The sequence below is a fragment of the Bolinopsis microptera genome, chromosome 7 (assembly GCF_026151205.1).
Source record: "Bolinopsis microptera isolate Bmic1 chromosome 7, MBARI_Bmic_1.0, whole genome shotgun sequence".
In the NCBI taxonomy this organism is placed as follows: Eukaryota; Metazoa; Ctenophora; class Tentaculata; order Lobata; family Bolinopsidae; genus Bolinopsis; species Bolinopsis microptera.
Genome location: NC_087078.1, coordinates 10,458,760 through 10,478,886, shown reverse-complemented (window position 1 = coordinate 10,478,886; position 20,127 = coordinate 10,458,760). Strand labels below are relative to the sequence as shown.

General features: G+C 40.3%; 3 protein-coding genes across 4 annotated transcripts in view; all 3 read right to left on the bottom strand.

The window, feature by feature from the left end:
- Nucleotides 1-11,259, bottom strand: part of LOC134818866 (E3 SUMO-protein ligase RanBP2-like) — a 59,008-nt gene extending 47,749 nt beyond the window's left edge. Inside the window, exon 1 of the mRNA XM_063828561.1 lies at nucleotides 11,230-11,259. The gene's annotated coding sequence lies outside the window, so the exon portion shown is untranslated. The remainder of the gene's footprint in view (nucleotides 1-11,229) is intronic.
- Nucleotides 11,260-11,622: 363 nt separating this feature from the next.
- On the bottom strand, nucleotides 11,623-14,953 carry LOC134818865 (2',5'-phosphodiesterase 12-like). Of its 2 annotated transcripts, none has more exons than XM_063828560.1 (5): nucleotides 14,824-14,953; nucleotides 14,517-14,589; nucleotides 12,486-12,783; nucleotides 12,148-12,300; nucleotides 11,623-11,832 (listed from the first exon to the last, which is right to left on the bottom strand). In XM_063828560.1, the coding sequence occupies exons 3-5, from the start codon at nucleotides 12,738-12,740 to the stop codon at nucleotides 11,704-11,706; spliced, it is 537 nt and encodes a 178-aa protein (XP_063684630.1). In that variant the 5' UTR covers nucleotides 12,741-12,783; nucleotides 14,517-14,589; nucleotides 14,824-14,953; the 3' UTR covers nucleotides 11,623-11,703. The 2 variants fall into 2 exon arrangements, with proteins under 2 accessions (XP_063684630.1, XP_063684629.1); XM_063828559.1 differs by having other exon boundaries at nucleotides 12,486-12,772.
- A 1,205-nt stretch (nucleotides 14,954-16,158) lies between these two features.
- On the bottom strand, nucleotides 16,159-19,578 carry LOC134817945 (2',5'-phosphodiesterase 12-like). Its single transcript, XM_063827325.1, has 9 exons — nucleotides 19,230-19,578; nucleotides 18,963-19,139; nucleotides 18,703-18,831; nucleotides 18,364-18,506; nucleotides 18,109-18,237; nucleotides 17,801-17,873; nucleotides 17,210-17,523; nucleotides 16,857-17,009; nucleotides 16,159-16,539 (listed from the first exon to the last, which is right to left on the bottom strand). Exons 1-9 carry the CDS (start codon nucleotides 19,546-19,548, stop codon nucleotides 16,414-16,416), a joined length of 1,563 nt encoding a protein of 520 aa, XP_063683395.1. The 5' UTR covers nucleotides 19,549-19,578; the 3' UTR covers nucleotides 16,159-16,413.
- Nucleotides 19,579-20,127: the final 549 nt, after the last annotated feature.

Sequence of the window (20,127 nt, the reverse complement as noted above, 5' to 3'; positions counted from 1 at the left end):
CCTTTCATCCTTCCCTTTCATCCCTCCTTCAGTTTCTTCAGTACTCTTCAGGGCCTCTTCCTCCTCTCCTCTCCTCCTCCCTCTCAGTCAACCTCCTCAGCCCTCCCCCCCCGTCCCTCTTTCCCCTGGGGCCTTTTTCCCGGGTTTTTCCTCCTCCTGGGGCCTCCTCCCCCCCCCCCTGGGGTTTCCCCATTTTCCCGGGTTCCTCCTTTCCTTCCCCCATCCCTTTTCCTTCCCCCCTCCGTCCTCTTTCCCCTTTTCCTCCCTCCTCCCTCAGTTTCCTCCTCCCCGCCATTTCCTCAACCTTCCCCACGTTCCCCCCAACCGCTCAGTGCCTTCCCCCAGTGCTCCTCCGGGTCCTCCCCCTCCCCAGTCAAACCCCTCGTTCCCCTTCCCCCCCTCCCTAGGTTTCCCCCCTTCTTTTGGGTTGGGTTTTTTTCCTTTCCCCCCTGGGGTTTTCCTGATTCCCCTTCTCCTCCTCCCTTTAGGATCCTCCCCAAATAACCTCCCCGCCATCCTCCCCAAACCAACTTTCAGCCATTTCCCCCTCCGGGACTCTTCAGTACTCTTGATTTTGTACTCTTCAGTCCTAAAAATTTTTTGTCCCCCTAATGTCCCCCCAATGTCCCCAATGTTTCCCCCCAAAAAACCCCATGTCCCCCCCAAATGTCCGTCCGGGTTGCCCAACCCTTGGGGCCCCCCAGTTCCCCCAAAGTTTCCGGGCCGGTTTTCCCCCCCAATTGGTTTCCCTCCCCAGTCCGCCCAAAAAGTCCCTCCCCTGTCCGCCAATTGGGCCCCAAAAAAAACAAAGTCCGTTTTTCTCATAGAATCCCCCCAAAAAAAAGGCATAGGGGACTTTGAGGCAGGCACCCCCCCCCCAATAACCCGCCCTCACAATTTAAAACAAAGTTGGGAGGTAGGGGGGCGCACCCCCCGGGAAAAAAAATTTTTTTAGAAATAATTGGGTGATTTTTAGACGACATTGACATTTTAAAGAAAATTTGTAGGGCAGTTTAAATTTAGACCCTCACAATAATTTTTAAAGTTGGTTGGTAAGGGGGGGGGGGGGGGGCGCAGCCCAATTAAGAAAATTTTTTAGAAAATTTTGGTTTTTTTTGACGAAAATTTTTGGAATTTTTTTAAAAAATTTGTAGGACAGTAAATTTTAAAAGAAATCCCAATAATACAAAGGGTTTGGGGGCCCAGGGGGGCGCCCGCCCTGGCCTTCCCGGGGAAAATTTTTTAGGGAAAAAGAGTGTTTCCCGCGACCCTTAAACTTTGGGGGGACCCGCAATAACAGACATTTTCAATGATACAAGGTTGGTGGGTTTGGGGGGGGGGCGCCCAGTAATAATCAGACATCACAATAATATAAAGTTGGGGGGACTGGGGGGGGGGGGGCGCAGCCCCCAAGAAAATTTTTAGAAATTATTTGTTTTAGACGACATTAGGCATTAAAGAAATTTGTAGGACGGCGATAATACAAAGTTGGGGGTGCAGGCCCCCGGAAAATTTTTGAGAAATAGGGTGTTTCAGACGACATCGGCATTAGAAATTTGTAATTTCAGACATCACAATATACAAAGTTGGGGGCTAGGGGGGAACTCAGTACTTGTCACACTGAATTGAATAAGTACATATTTGTATAGTGGGATTTGGGAATAATTTACGAAATGCTAAAGTCGATTGCCTGTCGTGTCGTTTAATCAAACAGTCATAAACACAGCCCACTTACCGGCGACCATGGGGACTAGGGGGGCCATTTTTTTTGGGGTTCATTTTTTTTCCGGGGGTCTTCCCCTTGGCTACGTGTCTGCATTCTAGTTGCCAGACCCACTCTATTAGAGTGCAGACTCAACATTTTGGTTTTGCCAGGACCCACTATTCTAGAGTCCGGGACCCACAATTCTGGTTGTCATATTCTCCTATTTTCTAGTTCATAGACCCCCAATTCTGGTTGACAGAGTGGAGGAATTACCATTCTGGTTGCCAGATTCATTTCTTCTAGAGAGGAGACCCACTTTCTAGTAGGTATAGAGTCAAGACCCACTATTCTAAAATGCAGACCCCACCATTCTGGTTGCCAGACCCAACTCTTCTAAGGCGAAGACCTACCATTTCGGTTTGGGCCAGCCCCACTCTTCTAGAGTGTAAGACGCACCTTTTCCGATTGCCAGACCCACTTTTTCTTGATTTAAAGGGACCCACCTTTGGGGTTTGGGCGGACCCCACAAAAAGGCTTTATTTTCAAAACTGGTTCCACTTGGAAAGGAAATTTCAGAATGCTTTTATCAATCCAAATTTTGGAAATTTTAGAATGTTTGAACTTTTTTACTTTGAAAATCTGCAATTTGGAGCATCAATCTACTCTTCATGCAAAAATAGCTCATTCTATCATCGACCTAAAAAAATCCTCAAAGTGTGCTCTACTTCATAACGTCTCTTAGATTGGGCCCTTTGCTTGAACTAACCCAAATTTTGTGTGTTAGTATATGGATTTCATTTTTACAAAATTGATATAAAGGGCCCAATCAAGGAGAAAGAGCTAACATGGGGGAAAATGTGGTTTAAAAAAATTTTGTCCTCCGTAAAAAAAAGTGTCAAAAAGTTTTTCTATTCTCTTAACTACACGCCTATTGCATTTCCATATTTTCTTAAGTTCTCAGTGACCTTACACTAAGATTTTCCAAATTTTCGATTGATAAACATTATAATTTTAAGAGGAGATATGATGAGCCAAACTTTGGTCACTCCTTTACGCTTTGTTACGGAGTGACAAATTCAAGGGACATTGTCACTCCGTAACGAATTTTTTATTGCATTTCAAGATTTACAGTTGTTTTTGATTGGTTTGTAAATATTGATGCCAGATTGCATAATACCTAGCTTGTCAGCTACACTGCTTGTGTATATTAAAAAAGGGACGAGGACTAAGAGGGGAGAAAGCCAAATGGGGCTAAACTTTGGTTTGATAACTGAAGAAAAAACGACCACTCTGGGGATGTCACGTTCTGCCTGAACAAGCTCGTTAGCTGGGAAAGTCGAAGAAATAATTCCTGGACAGATTAACTTGGTTAAGTTCTGGTCAGATGGATGTTCCTCTCAGTTTCGGTCACAGTAAAACCTTCTTCATGTTATCCAAGTTTCCCTCCCCACTCGACCTGGAGTGGAATTTTTCCCATGGAAAAACCCATGGTAAGGGTTGCCTGCGACGTGGTGGGTGGAACTATTTAAAATGCTGTCTTCAGAAAGATATGTCCAATCAGGTTGTCATAAATACAACCAAAGGAGTTTGCCCCCTATGCGGGACAGTCTTCCAAGTCAATCAAATGTCGTGTATGTTGGAGATCTTGCCTCAGGTATGGAAGAGGAGTGCAGAAGGAAAAGCAAGGACCAGTTCCAGGAACCTTGAAAGTGCACCACATTGTCCGTTCTTTCAAAGATAACCAGCTGCATCCTTACCTTTAGGGACACGTCAGTTGATGGATCTTTGATAAAGAAGATAGAGTATCCCGTTTGAATCATCTGCTCAGACGACTTCAACAACAGTTATTGGAGGGGGGGAGGAAACACCATCATCTTCTAACAGCTGTGAAACTTAAAACATTGATCAATTCGTGATTGTTAACTGGGTGGGGTGAACTTTCCCCAGGAAAGTTATTGGCAAGCCAGACGGGCAGTAACCTTACCGTTAAGTGCCTTGTACCAGGGGAAAAACCCTGGATCAATCGGAAAATGGCCTGACAAAAGAGGGCGTCCATGATTACGAACTTAGTGACGTGAAAGGAGCTATTGGTTTTCCCGAAGCTTTGGCCGGGAGAAACAGGAGAAAAATAGAGTTTGAAGTACCTGAACTTGCTAAAAAGGGTGGGGTGTAAAGGTTTGAATTTTCGTTAATCTGTGTACATTGTACAGTTTATAACTTTAAACAAATAAGCCCAGATTTTTTAAACATTTCATTATGATATGTCACTCTGTTAACAGATTCTTAACGGTAAATATTTTAGAAAGTTAAACCAATGAGACTGATTTTTATGCAGTTGTTTATTTTTTTTCAAACAGTGATTTAAATGTGCTGTATTTTAAGGGAATTTACAGAGTTGTAAGCTCCAGGGTTGATTTTTTATCACATGATCGTATTTTTATTCATAATTGTGATCAGACTAATGAATTGTACCAGATTTGATTTATTTCACATCAATAAATTTGTGTGTCTACCTTGTTTAAGTGGGTTTTCTATCTAATTTTGAAAGAATTCTACTATTTAGAGCCAGGAACAGGATGAAAAATGATGAAAAATTCGAGTGGAATGAGAGACTGATTGATGCGTCACTCCGTAACAGTCACTCCAGTAACAATCCCCAAAAATTTTGAAGCCTCAAATTTTTTTAGTCCTTAGGCAATACACACTTTTTCTTGATTAATATTGAAGGAAAAAGTCTGAAAAGTGCCTGGAAGCCGTCAAAATGCAACTTTCAAGAATATCTGAGATAAAAATTAGGTCATAATATGGGGTGTACCAAAATCTGAAATTTATCTAGTCACTCTGTAACGAAATTTCGACTTTTAATTACTCAAAAACGGATTGATTTCTCACTATTTTCTTTGGCAGATATGTAATTCGTAGGTTTGAAAAGCCTTATAAAACATAATTTAACCAATAATGAACCTGTTTTCTTGACATTTTAGTCGGATAAAATGGGTAAAATGTCACACCGTAACATTCTATAGTTTTTGAAATATGCCCTATTCTAGACTCTGACTCCAAAACGCACAATTCTGGTTGCCATTATCCTATATTCTAGTTTTGACCCCAATTTTGGTTGACACTTGACAAAAGTGGGAGACTTACACTTCTGGTTGCCAGACCCACTCTTTAGAGTGAGGACCCACTATTCTAGAATTCTTAACCCACCATTCTTGTTGCCAGACCCACTCTTAGCTAGAGTGAAGACCACACTATTCAAGAATTCGGGCCCATCATTCTTGTTTCCGACCCACACCCTAAGGTGCAGACCCACCATTCTGTTGCCAGACCCCACTCATCTTGATTCCCTTGATTGCAGACCACTATTCTGGTTGCCAGACCCACTCTTATAGATTGCAGGCAACACCAATTAGTTGCCCAGACCCCACTCTTCTAAAGTGTAGACCCACCAGACCTATTATTATAGAGTGAACACCCACCATTTCGGGTGTTTCCCAAACCCCCCAATTCTGGTAGCCTATCTCCTTTATTCTAGTTTTATAGACCCCCCAAATTGGTTGACGAGTGTAGACTTACCATTCTGGTTGCCAGGCCCACTCTTCTAGAGTGAAGATCCCCTATTCTAGAATACAGACCCGCAATTCTGGTTGCCAGACCCACTATTCCAGATTGTAGACCACCTTTCTGGTTTCCAGACTCACCCTTCTAGGGCGAAAATCCACCATTTGGTTGCCAGACCCACTCTTCAAGGGTGCGGGACCACTTTCATGTTGCAAGCCCCCACTTCTAGATTTCAGACCACTAAATTCTAGCTGCCAAAACTCACTTATAGATTGCAGACCCACCATTCCAGCTCCCCGACCCACTCTTCTAAAAAGTGCAGATCTATCCACTTGGGTTGTCAGACCCATCTTTTAAGGGTTTGCAGACTGCAGGACCCACTCTTCTCAAGTGCAGATCCACCATTCTGGCTGCAAGACCACTTTTAGATAGCAGACCTTCCATTCTAGCCGCCAGACCAAACTCTTCTCAAGTGTAGACCCACGCAACACTCGGGTTGTCAGACTAACTCTTCAAGGGGTTTTACGTACACCCACCATTTTGGTTGCCAGAACCAACAATTCTAGATTGCCGGGACCCCCATTCCAAAGCTGCCAGACCCCACTCTTCTCAAGTCAGACCCACCACTCTGGTTGGGTCAGACCCCTCTTCAAGGTGTACACGCCACCATTCGGGGTTGCCAGAAAACTTCTAGTTTGAAAGACCTACCATTCCAGCGAAGACCCACTCTTCTCAAGTCCAGACCCACCATGGGTTGTCAGACCACTCTTCAAGGGTGTACTACACCCACCATTCTGGTTGCAAGACCAACTTCTAGATTGCAGACCCACCATTCCAGCTGCCAGACCCATCTTCTCAAGTGCAGATCTACCACTCTGGTTGTCAGACCCATCTTTAAGGGTGCAGACTGCAGACCCACCGTTCTGGTTGCCAGACCCACTTATAGATTGCGGGCCCCAACATTCTAGCTGCCAGACCCACTCTTCTAAAGTGCAGCCACCACTCTGGTTGTCAGACCCACTCTTGAAGCCTGAAGGGTGGAGACCCACCATTTGGTTGCCAGACCACCTTCTGGGATTGCAGACCACCATTCCAGCTGCCAGACCCACACTTTTCAATTTGCAGATCTACCACCTGGTTGTCAGACCCACTCTTTAAGCCTGAAGGGTGCAGACCACCATTCATGTTGCCAGACCCAGTCTAGATTGCAGACCCACATTCTAACTGCCAGACCCACTTCTAGATTGCAGATCCCCATTCTAGCTGCCGACCCACTCTTCTCAAGTGCAGACCCACCATCGGTTGTCAGACCCACTCTTCAAGAATGCAAACCCACCATTCGGTTGCAAGACCCACTTTTAGATCGAGACCCACCATTCTAGCTGCCAGACCAACTCTTCTCCAAATTTGTAGACCCACCACCTGGTTGTCAGACCCACTCTTCAAGGGTGCAGACCCACCACTCTGGTTGTCGGGACCCACTCTTCAAGGGTGTACGTCGTACACCCACCATTCTGGTTGCCGGACCCTTCTAGATTGCAGACCCACCATTCCAGCTGCCAGACCCACTCTTCTCAAGTCCAGACCCACCACTCGGGTTGTCAGACCCACTCTTCAAGGGTTTCTTTACACCCACCATTCTGGTGCCAGCCCAAAACTTCTAGAAAGCGGGACCCACCATTCCAGCTGCCAAACCCACTCTTCTCAAGTCAGACCACCACTCTGGTAGTCAGACCCACTCTTAAAGGGTGCCACTCACCATTTGCGGCCAGACCACGCGTCTCAAGTGCAGACCCACCATCTGGTTCCCGGGAAACCCACTTTCTAGAGTGAAGATCATTATTCTCGAATGCAGATCCAAAATTCTGTTGCCAGCCCCACTTATAGATTGCAGACCACCATTCCAGCCGCCAGCCCCAAACTCTTCTCAAGGCAGCCCCCATTTCTGGTTGTCAGACCCACTCTTCTAGAGTGAAGATCATTATTCTCAAATGCGTTCCACAATTCTGGATGTAGACCGGCAACCAGAATGGTGGGTGTACGTCGTACCCCCCCTTTTCGGGTTTTGCCGGACCCACTTCTAGTTGAGACCCACCATTCCAGCTCCCGACCCACTCTTCTAAAGTCCAGACCACCACTGGGGGTTGTCAGCCCCACCTCTTCAAGGGTTTTCGTACACCCACCATTCTGGTTGCCAGCCCAACTTCTAGAATGCAGACCCACCATTCCAGCTGCCAAACCCACTCTTCTCAAGTCCAGACCCACCACTCTGGTTGTCAGACCCACTCTTAAAGGGTGCAGACCCCACCATTTAGCGGCCAGAACCCACGCTTCTCAAGTGCAGACCCACCACTCTGGTTGGCCGGACCCACTCTTCTAGAGTGAAGGACTCATTATTCTCAAATTTGCAGATCCAAAATTCTTTTGCCAGACCCCTTATAGATTGCAGACCACCTTTCCAGCCGCCAGACCCACTCTTCTCAAGTGCAGACCCACTATTTGGTTGTCAGGAACCCACTCTTCTAGAGTGAAGATCATTATTCTCGAATGCAGATCCCAATTCTGGTTGCTAGACCAAACTTCTAGATTGCGGACCACCTTTCCAGCCACAAGAACCACTCTTCTCAAGTGCAGACCCACCATTCTGGTTGTCAGACCCACTCTTCAAGGGTGTTGACCCACAATTTGGTTAACAGACCCACTTCTAGATTGCATACCCGCCATTCTAGCTGTCAGACCCACTATTCTAAAAGTGCACCCCCACCACTCTGGTTGTCAGACCCTCTTTAAGGGTACAGACCCTCCATTCTGGTTGCCAGACCCACTTCTAGATTGTAGACCCACATTCTGGTTGCCAGACCCACTTCTAGATTGCAGACCCCACCATTCTAGCGGCCAGACCCACTCTTCTCAAGTGCAGACCCACCACTCTAGGGCAACAGGGGTGAATAATATCAACAAATAAAGATTGTTTAATTTTTGCAAAAAATTTCTCGTCATGTGACAACCCTTCCCAACCCCCCTCAACCCCCTACCCCTCCCCCCTAAAAAACTCATCGGATTTTTGCTTCCCGCGAACATGATTTTTTCTGAAAATTTTTGTCAAGCCAATCTGTAAATCTATCAAATATGTAAAAAAAAAAAACCTTACATTACACACAGGTGAGCGTATGGATTTCGGACAGAGTCTTTTTTTTTCTGGTAACATATTGAGCCGGACAAGAGTCGCTGTTGGACAGATGTCCTTTTAACTGCATCATGCATATCACCGCACAGGCTGCGCTACGGTTGTCCGGGTCCGTTAACTTTCGATTCAAATAATTGACAACGGCATCGTTAATTGGAATTAATTACGGTCGATGGAAATCTAGCGTCCGCTAACCGGCCGCAATTCTTGTTCTTGATACAAAACTAGGTAAAAGGGAAACTTTCATACTGGCACTGAAAAGTGCGGCACTTTATAAAAAATATAAATTACTCCATACTCTGTTGAGCACTGAGGATGCAAAATTTGCTCATAAATAAACAGGAAACTAGTGCAAATAGAGTAGTGTAATTTTGACACAATAGCCCATTTGTAAAACTGATAACGGGGGATTTAAAACAGATACAACCAGCGACGATGCTCCATTAGCTAGATTACTTAATGTCAATAAAAGCACCAAAGTCCAAATCATAATATCTCACCATCTTATCAAGAACTGAACAACATTCTTGCAGACTGCCAATATAGTTTCTCACCATAGTGGATTCTAGAATATTTCTTGTAGGATCACTCATTTTCTTGCAGCATAGAGCTCTGTGAACATTTGAATCATTTCTCCCCAGAGTGAGTTCTCATGTGTCTAGTAAGATGCATAGCTTGTCTTGCAGCAAATGAACACTCAGAACATTTGAAGCGTTTCTCACCTGAGTGAGTTCTCATATGTCTAGTTAGATGACCTGCATGTTTTGTAGCATATGAACACTCAGAACATTTGAAGGGTTTCTCACCTGAGTTGAGTTCTCATATGTTCAGTAAGAGCACCTGCTCGTTTTGTAGCATATGAACACTCAGAACACTTGAAGGGTTTCTCACCTGAGTGAGTTCTCATATGTAACCGTAAGATTACATGCTTGTGTTGAAGCATATGAACACTCAGAACACTTGAAGGTTTCTCGCCTGAGTGAGTTCTCTATGTACAGTAAGAGCACCTGAGTCTCTTGTCGCATATGGACACTCAGAACACTTGAAGGGTTTCTCACTGAGTGAGTTCTCATATGTCTAGTAAGATGACTTGCATATTTTGCAGCATATGAACACTTAGAACATTTGAAGGGTTTCTCACCTGAGTGAGTTCTCATATGAACAGTAAGATGACTTGCTTGTTTTGTAGCATATGAACACTCTGAACATTTGAAGGGTTTATCACCTGAGTGAGTCTCATATGTTCAGTAAGATGACTTGCATGTTTTGCAGCAAATGAACACTCTGAACACTTGAAGGGTTTCTCGACTGAGTGAATCTTTTGATGGTTCTTTAAGTATTCTCCAATATGCTGCACTGAATGTACACTGTGAACACCCAAATGGTCTCACAGGCGGGCTCTCACTAGGTGACAGAACTAATGTCCTCTGAGGATCTGTTCCAGTCAAGTTATCTGAAGTATCAAAGTAGTCAGGTACTTCTGGGCTGCTATGATCATGGTGCTGCTTTACATGTTCTATTAACTGAGTGTCTGAGTAAACATGTTCAGCACAAACTGGACAGATAAAAATAGATGGTTTATCTGATTCAGATGTAAGTTCTTGTTTTATTGTACAATTTGATATTGTTTTATGTTCTTTGATGTGCTCAACAAAGTAGTCCTTCTGAAAAGTAATGTGCTCCACACATTGGGCAGAGGAAACCGTTTTGACTTTTCTGGGATCTCCACTCGTTCTGATTTGATCTCTTGTTTACAGTCTTTAGACATTCTGAGGTATTGGAATATAAGAGATATATAAAGTACATTTATTTAAATTCGATCATGAAGGAATGTGTTATTATTAATAACTTGCCTTATCCAATAAAAATCACAAATATTTGCCCAATTAAAACCGGCCGACAGCACCCCTGCAGATTTCGTCGATTTCAGGTGCCGACAGGACCATAAAAAATTAAAGCAAACACAAATTTTTTCCCCTAAAATCGAGCGCTTTCTGCGCAAAAAAGTGACCTCCACAGAAAAATTTTAACATGGCTTCAAATCCAAATTTGAACCGGAGATTTTTCACTTCCTCTCGATAAACTCAATTTTCAACCCAAAATAAAGTCTCAAAGGGGGAAATTACTCAGGTCAGGATTGTAGGCAATGATTATGCCAAACCATACATTTTTGTAAATTCATTAAACTTTCAATTTAGCCTAAAAGACCCTATTTCGCAAAATTTTTCCGGGGGCTGCGCCCACCTAGCCCCCGCCATTGGGGTCCGCCCCTTTGCTCGCCGACAGCCCCCCCCCCCCCCCCCCCCAAAGAAAAATCCTGGCTAAGCTACGTGCCTGAGCAAAATATAGGTTTAGGGCTTTTCAGATGATTTGGCTCCTCAACAGATACCGACGTACATAACGGTCAATATGTAGTTTAGGTTTACCTGGCCCGTAGGCTACGAATGTGCCCGAGGAGAAAAAAAGCAAACTTAAGAGGTTTCTCGGGAACATAAAAGTTCACCTCAAAACGAAATCTGCACCTATGCGGACAGTATCTCAAAATTTATAATCTTGAAACTTATTTCATTAACTACGGTCTCTAATTTTAGAAAAGATGACTCTAGCTCAAAAGGTTAATTATATTCGAAAGGACCGACCAAGCTAAAATAATAGTTAAATATAGTAACAGAAATACTGATATCTGGATATTATCCGGTTGGAAGAGACAAGGACAAGTGAAACAAGGAAGTTAGGAGTAAGGGCAAATTTTCGGCGTCAACACCATCTTCAGGCTCAAATTATTTGTTATATAGTAGTGTTGAAAGTATTAATACTTTCAACACTACTATATAACAAATAATTTGAGCCTGAAGAGTGAAGATGGCGTTGACGCCGAAAATTTGTCCTTACTCCTAACTTCCTTGTTTCACTTGTCCTTGTCTCTTCCAACCGGATAATATCCAGATATCAGTATTTCAATCATGAGACTAATAAACAGCGAACTACTCCGTTATTTGATAGTAACAGAAAATTAAAACTTACTAATATTCACACCACGTTATATTACCAAAGCACATAAATTATTAACAATGTAAATCACATTAAATGTTAACTTTATAAAACAAAACTGTTTGTAATATAATATCATACGTACTGAATAATATCAATAATAACTATTCCCGAATTCACGAATTCAAAAAAATACTCCACACACGATCAACGATGGAAGTAATATTTCACAGAAAGTGCTAAAAGTTGTTAAGATCTAAACAGTATCTCCAAGTAGGATAATATCAGATATAATGGGAAGATGATCAGAGGGAAATATAGGACTAGGACATCCCTCACTTTTCTCCAGATCAGAAAGATTTGGAGATAGAGTCACGTGACCAACCTGAAAAATTAGAAAAAGGTGTTTTTAAAGTATAAATCACACAAATCGAAAATCACGATCTCTAAGATATGCGACAAGATTAACGCCATCTTAGGACACGAGGAGAGTGATGACTCCTCGGACTAATATAAATATATTCCTTCTGTAACGTTAATATAAATATATTTAATTGTAGTTGTGAAAATAGTTTTGATATAAAATCCAAACATTAGCTTCTGTCTTTTTAAGACGAGAACTAGATAATATTGATGGTAAAGTGAGAATTTATTTGTAATCATAATGATCAAAACAAAGATTATAGCTTCTCCAACTAACCGTTGAATTTTCGTCACACACGATATAATCTATAACGTCTTTAAAGTCAGCAGTATAGTTTGTGTAGTTTGGTTCACCCCGGGCCAGAGTAAGTTTTAAAGGATTCCAAACATTTTTATGCAAGAAGTTTTGCAATTCGTCCCCATTCTCGACCTGAATATATTATGTTGTGTTGTGAAACTTTGTACCTTTCTAACGTATGGAAATCAAAATAACTGAAAATTGTTCTGATGAAGTAAGCCACTTGAACTATAAGAAAACAGCCTAACTTGTATTGCAGTACAACACAATAGATAAAATACAAATTTAGTAGCTGAGAATAAGAATTGTTCAGATACCTGCGAGACCACTCCATCAGTGAGATAAGCATGAACTAAACTGGTTGTCTGAGAGTTCATATCACCACAAATAACCACACTGACACCCTCCCCCTGCTTCTGATAAACCTCCGTAACAGCCTGGATCTTGCTATACAGGGCGTGTATGTGGAACAGTGCTATTATGTGGTATTTAGGATTCCAGTACAGATGTGTGTTGCCAACTATTACTAGTTTCTTGGATTCTTTGTCTTTTAAAACGACTATCTGTGACATGATCGATCTGATTGATATGTCTCTCCAGGTTTCTGGAAATTTGCTGTTCATTTGGTTACCAGGAGTTTCAAGTGTTATCTAATTTATCCAAATATTAACAAGAATTTCCAGTTTTATACAACTAACCCATCAATATATCAACATTTTCCTTCTATTTTAACCACATATATACATCTGTGTCGGGCAGAATTCTACACAGCTTAGTCTGGTTACTCGTGAAGCAATCAATCTAGACAGGTTGTGTGCATTTTATAATATTACTTACCTTACTCGGGATTATTATAACCGGGATAAAGTGGTGGGTTTTGGAAGATTCCGCCATATTTTTCCCGGTCAAAAATTTTACCAGTCATAAAAAAACCTGCCGACTCAGATTATGGGGTTCCAAGGGGGTGGTGATCATCATATTTTACCTGAAGTCTCATATGTGCTAGAGAAGACTTTTGAAGCAGTGGATGGAGGGCTGTAACTTTATTGGCGGTTGCTACCATAATTTCGTTATAAAAATCACAATTTGGTTATAGAAATCAGATTTCAGGGTGGACCGTGATTCTCACTTTTCTTGCCCATGAAGTGAGTAAACTGTGCCACTATTTCATGGTCTACGGTGGATTGATTACTGGAGCACTTGAAGATGCAAAGCCAAGATGTTCCCCAATACCAAGCGGTGGGCAGGAAATTAAGCTCCGGCTGACCTTCAGAGCAGTAGCCCCATTAGCGGACAAAATGAAAGTCTTGTTAAGACAACAATACAACTTCGAATTCGACGGTCAGCAGCAGGGGGATATCAATAATGATAATGGAGGGGACATTAGCGATAATGAGAATGAGAATACGCTTTAAGGGGGGGGGGGGTTCACCCTGATTTTTTTGTGAAACTTAGTTTCGACCAACAAACTAGAACCGGTGACCGAACTTTTGAGGGGGGTCCCGGACCCCAACCGCCAAACGGTGCCTGCGGGGCAGCCACGCCCATATTTGATCCAAATTAGGCCCAATTTAGCCAAATACCCTGAACATGCCCAAAACCCAGATTTTAGGTGCTCTACTTGTAGCTAGTGGTCCCCTGAACTCGTATATGAATTTTCATCAAGATTGGACAAAAAATTACTGAGTTATGAGCCAAAAACCATATGACCATATTTGGGCATAAGCACCAAATTTGATCGATTTTGGCCCATAAATTGGTCAAATATCAATATTTTTGAATGAAACCAACTTTATATGGAAGATAAGCCTATACTACAGATTCTCTTAGTTAGGTAGATATTGAGCTGATAATCACCGTTTGGCGGTTGGGGTCCGGGACCCCCTCAAAAGTTCGGTCACCGGTCCTAGTTTGTTGGTCAACTGCTATCTCGAAACCAAGTTTCACAAAAAATTCAGGGTGAACCCCCAGCCTTAATGAAGAGTTGACTTATTATTGCTATAGATTTATTTTCCTTTAAATACTAGACGTGTCTATTTTCTATTTCTGAGTAATATCAGTAACTGTAAATTGAAATAACTTCTTTAAGAAGTAACAAAAACAGAAATTTCGGTTGAAAATTTGTTGACCTCTGAAAAAAAACTTGAAAGGTCGGCCACCGGTAAATACATGACCGGGATAATTTGGCGGGTTTTGGGAAATTCCGCCATATTTTTCCCGGTTATTAATTTTCCCAGTCATAAATTAACCCGCTATAATATTCCCGAGTAAGGTACTTTAAATTACGATGTAAAATGTATAATCAACAATCAATGCATATTATCGATTAAACATCTGTTTGAACTTACCAAGGTCGATCATGTCAAACATTTGAGAGTTTTCTTAAAACAAATCTGGTAGAGGGAAACTTCCATACTGGCACTGAAAAGTGAGGCACTTTATAACAATATCAATAGCTCATACTCTGTTGAGGACTGAGGATGCAAAATTTGCTCATAAATAAACAAAAAACTAGTGCAAATAGAGTAGTGTAATTTTAACACCATAGCTATTTGTAAAACTGATTACGGGGGGATTTTAAACATATACAACCACGATGATGCTCCATTACCTAATGTCAATAAAGGCAACAAATTCCAAATCATAATGTCTCACCATATTATCAAGAACTGAACAACATCTTGCAGGACTGCCAATTTAGTTTCTCACCATAGTGGATTCTAATATTTCTTGTAGGATCACTCATTTTTCTTGCAGCATTAGAGCTATGTGAACATTTGCATCATTTCTCCCCAGAGTGAGTTCTCATGTGTTTAGTAAGATGCATTGCTTGTCTTGCAGCATATGAACACTCAGAACATTTGAAGGGTTTGTCACCTGAGTGAGTTCTCATATGTCTAGTAAGATGACTTGCATGTTTTGCAGCATATGAACACTTAGAACACTTGAAAGGTTTTGCACCTGAGTGAGTTCTCATATGTACAGTAAGATGATCTGCTCGTCTTGCAGAATATGAACACTCAGAACACTTGAAGGGTTTCTCACCTGAGTGAGTTCTCATATGTACAGTAAGATCACCTGCATGTTTTGTAGCAAATGAACACTCAGAACACTTGAAGGGTTTCTCACTTGAGTGAGTTCTCATATGTCTAGTAAGATGACTTGAATATTTTGCAGCATATGAACACTCAGAACACTTGAAGGGTTTCTCACCTGAGTGAGTTCTCATATGTACAGTAAGATCACCGGTATGTTTTGTAGCAAATGAACACTCAGAACATTTTAAACGGTTCTCTACAGAGCTAGAGTGAATCTTTTGATGTTCTATAAGTGTTCTCGAATATGCTGCACTGAATGTACACTGTGAACACCTAAATGGTCTCACAGGCGGACTCTTACTAAGAGACAGAACTAATGTCCTCTGAGGATCAGTTCCAGTCAAGTTATCTGAAGTATCAAAGTAGTCAGGTACTTCTGGCCTGCTATGATCATGGTGCTGCTTTACATGTTCTATTAACAGACTCTCTGAGTAAACATGTTCAGCACAAACTGGACAGATAAAAATATATGGTTTATCTGATTCAGGTGTAAGTTCTTGTTTTATTGTACTATAATTTGAATTTGTTTTATGTTCTTTGATGTGCTCAACAAAGTAGTCTTCTGAAAAGTAATGTGCTCCACACATTGGGCACAGGAAACCGTTTGACTTTTCTGGGATCTCCACTTGTTCTGATTTGATCTCTTGTTTACAGTCTTTAGACATTCTGAGGTATTGGAATATAAGAGATATATAAAAGTACATTTATTTAAAATTCGATCGTGAAGGAATTTGGAATTGATAACGTGCCTTATCCAATGAAAATTACAAATATTTTCCCAGTTGAACCACCGGGACAGTATCCCAAAATGTATAATCTTATTTCATTAACTACAGTCTTTAATTTTACTTAAGCTCAATAGTTTATTATATTCGAAAGGAACGACCAAGCTAAAATAAAAGTTATAGTAGTACATAAAATTAAAACTTACTAATATTCACACCACGTAACCAAAGCACATCAATTATTAATAATGTAAATCACATTTAATTGTTTACTTAATAAAACAAAACTGTTTGTAATATGATATCATACTGAATAATATCAATAATAACTAATCCCCGAATTTACAAATTCAACAAAATAGTCCATACACGGTCAAAGATGGAATTAATATTTCACAGAAAGTGCTAAAAGTTGTTAAGATCTAAACAGTATCTGCAAGTAAGATATCAGATATAATGGGAAGATGATCAGAGGGGAATATAGCACTAGGACATCCCTCACTTTCCTCCAGATCAGACAGATTTGGAGATGGAGTCACGTGGCCAACCTGGAAATTAGAAAAAGGGTAAATTTGAAAGTAAAAATCACACAAATCAAAAATTACGATCTCTACTATATGCGACAAGATTAACGCCATCTTAGGCCGCGATGAAAGTGATGACTCCTCGGACTAATTTAAATATATTCCTTCTGTAACGTCCTCAATAAATTTATTTAATTGTAGTTCTAGTTGTGAAAATAGTTTTGATATAAAATCCAAACATTAGCTTCTATCTTTTTAAGACGAAAACAAGATAGTAAAGTGAGGATTTATTTGTAATCATTATGATCAAAATAGAGATTATTATAGCTTCTCCAACTAACCGTTGAATTTTCATCACACACGATATAATCTATAACGTCTTTAAAGTCAGCAGTATAGTTTGTGTAGTTTGGTTCACCCCGGGCCAGAGTAAGTTTTAAAGGATTCCGAACATTTTTATGCAAGAAGTTTTGCAATTCGTCCCCATTCTCGACCTGAATATAATATTATGTTGTGTTGTGAAAATTTGTACCTTTCTAACGTATGGAAATCGAAGTAACTGAAAATTGTTTCGAAGAAGTGCGCCACCTGAACACCCATTGCATAAGCAAAACAGTCTAACTTGTATTGCAAAACAAAACAAAACAATAAATAAAATACAAATAGTAGCTGAGAATAAGAATTGTTCAGATACCTGCGAGACCACTCCATCAGTGAGATAAGCATGAACTAAACTGGTTGTCTGAGAGTTCATATCACCACAAATAACCAAACTGACACCCTCCCCCTGCTTCTGATAAACCTTCCTAACAGCCTGGATCTTGCTACAGAGGGCATGTATGTGGAACAGTGCTATTATGTGGTATTTAGGATTCCAGTACAGATGTGTGTTGCCAACTATTACTAGTTTCTTGGATTCTTTGTTTTTTAAAACGACTATCTGTGACATGATCGATCTGATTGATATGTCTCTCCAGGTTTCTGGAAATTTGCTGTTCATTTGGTTACCTGGAGTTTCTAGTGTTAACTAATTTATCCAAATATTAACATTTAGAATTTCCAGTTTATACAACTAACCCGTCAATATATTAACGGTTTCCTTCTAATTTAACCACATCTGTGTCGGGCCGAATTCTACACAGCTTAGTCTGGTTACACTCGTGAAGCAATCAATCTAGACAGGTTGTGTGCATTATTATATGATATTACTTACTTTAAATTACGATGTCAAATGTATATTTAATAATCGTTGCATATTATCGATTAAAAATCTGTTTGAACTTACCAAGGTCGATCAAGTCCAACATTTGAGAGTTTTCTTGATACAAATCTGGTAAAGGGAAACTTTCATACTGGCACTGAAAAGTGAAGCACTTTTTAAAAAATCAATTACTCATACTCTGTTGAGGACTGAGAATGCAAAATTTGCTCATAAATAAACAGGAAACTAGTACAAATAGAGTACAATGCGAGGTAGAAACGATGAATTTAATCTAATGTAAAAAAATCTAAAAAAAGAGTAACTGGGTATTACAATCAGTATAATGTTCAGATTATAATATTATGTGCACTGCTATTTGCAACATAACTTACTTCTTCATACTGGTCAAGTTTAAAGAAAATAGCACAACCAGCTTTGAATCTTCCTTTTTTCACTGTAATGTGTCCCTGGTACGACTGCAACATTGGCACCAGATATTTGCTAAATGTTTTATCTTCAACCTGAGCAGTTTTACATTGGTTTCCTTGAAAGGTGGGCAGATATCAATTCAGAATTATTAGTTTCTTCTTTTAAATCATAACTTAACTGAATACAATTCAATACTGACCAGTGCAGTACTAACTTACTTCTTGCAAACAGAGCAGGTGAGGATTGTGAGCCCAAACTTCAGCCACAATTCTTGGCTCTCTGTATTCCCTGGCCTGGTACTTCTTTGAACAGTAAGGAAAATGGTTTGTGATTGGCTTTGTCTTAGATTCCATAAAAACATCTGCAAACTTAGAAATCATTAATTCTAGAATTTACAAGGCTGCTAAATGACTGTTCTTATGTAATGGCGGCCTGTTATGGACCACAGCTGTTTTTTATTTCTTTAAAAGTTACCCAAAAACACAGCTGGAATGTTTAAAAGTCACCATGCTTGTGAGAAATTTATTTCTTAATGGGTATTATATAATGTTACTCACCAGCCAAAATGTTGTAGGACATAAGTCTTGTATAACCATATTCTATTGGAACAGCTCTTGAGAGCAATATGTTGGTATCTTTATCGTCAATTACTGGACCAATAACATTAGAAAAAACTGTCTCTACTCCTGTAAAGAAATAGATGATTACAACATGGAAATGGAAATAAACTCATGCTCCACATGTGCATTGGCCATCAATTACCATAAGGAGACATTATAACCAATGTCTAGTAACAATGACAGAAATAAAGACTTACCCACAGCTTTACTCGAAAGTCGTATAACATTTCCGACCAGCTTTTGATACAGCAATAGCACCTCTGAAGTTGAGATTTGTTCCCATGAATCACTGTCTTTAGCTTTAGTCTCCCAAGTATAAGTGAGGTCATTTAAGGTCAAATCTATCAATTTGACTGTGGGGGAGATCGCCAGACCTGATAACATTAAATAATAAGACCAAAATCTACCAACCAATATAGTCTGTAGAAATTTAACTTGCCAAACAAAAAAGATTTGTAACCAACCTGCGACTGGTGTATTGGGAATCTTTAGAGATTCGATAGTAGGAGGATCAACCAAAATCTCATAAACAATGTCATTACAAACGAATTGGTTGGTTGGGATTAGAGCATCACACAACTCGACAGTTTTCTTAACAGTAGTTCCTCTACAATCAGTGAGAGCTACTGTTTTAACTTCAGTGGGTAATTTTGATTTTATCCTGTTGACAAATGCTTCCACAGTCTCATTTGATGATCGATCAAAGCGTTTTGTTTGATATGGCAGGTGAAGAAGTATACATAATCTATTCTTTGACAAGGTACGAACCACAAGACGGTTCATGATGTCATTTACAGTACATGTATCTGTAAAATTATTAAATTACCATTTTTAATAGTAAAATACAATGTTTGTGTACTGAAAAGTACCCTCACGGCTAACAGTAATATTTTTATGAAACAAAATAGGGTGAAAATAACTTGTACAACATACAAGAAAGATGTATATCCTGTCATCACTCCTGGAGTAATGGATATTATATGTTTATTTCAATAAATATAAGAAAGATAGGTATTTTGGCAATGTCCTCCTTAGCCATCAATCAAATATTTTTCAATATTGTATTCGATAAAGAATTAATGTTGGTGGGGCAATATTTATTATATATTTTTTTCACATTACATAGTACGATGATATTTAGTAGACAGATGGATGTGATGTCATAAATTTTACTTTACTTTACATTACTTTGTACTTTAGCAAAGATGTAACAATAAAAACAGCTTTAAATTAAAATAAATAGAATCATGCAATATGTGTTAAAGGACATGTATGGGCTTAGTAAAAGATGGAACTATGGGCACTATCCGTCGCGGAGTCGAGTCCGCGGCGGAGCCGCCGGACTCCGGGCGGACTCCGAGC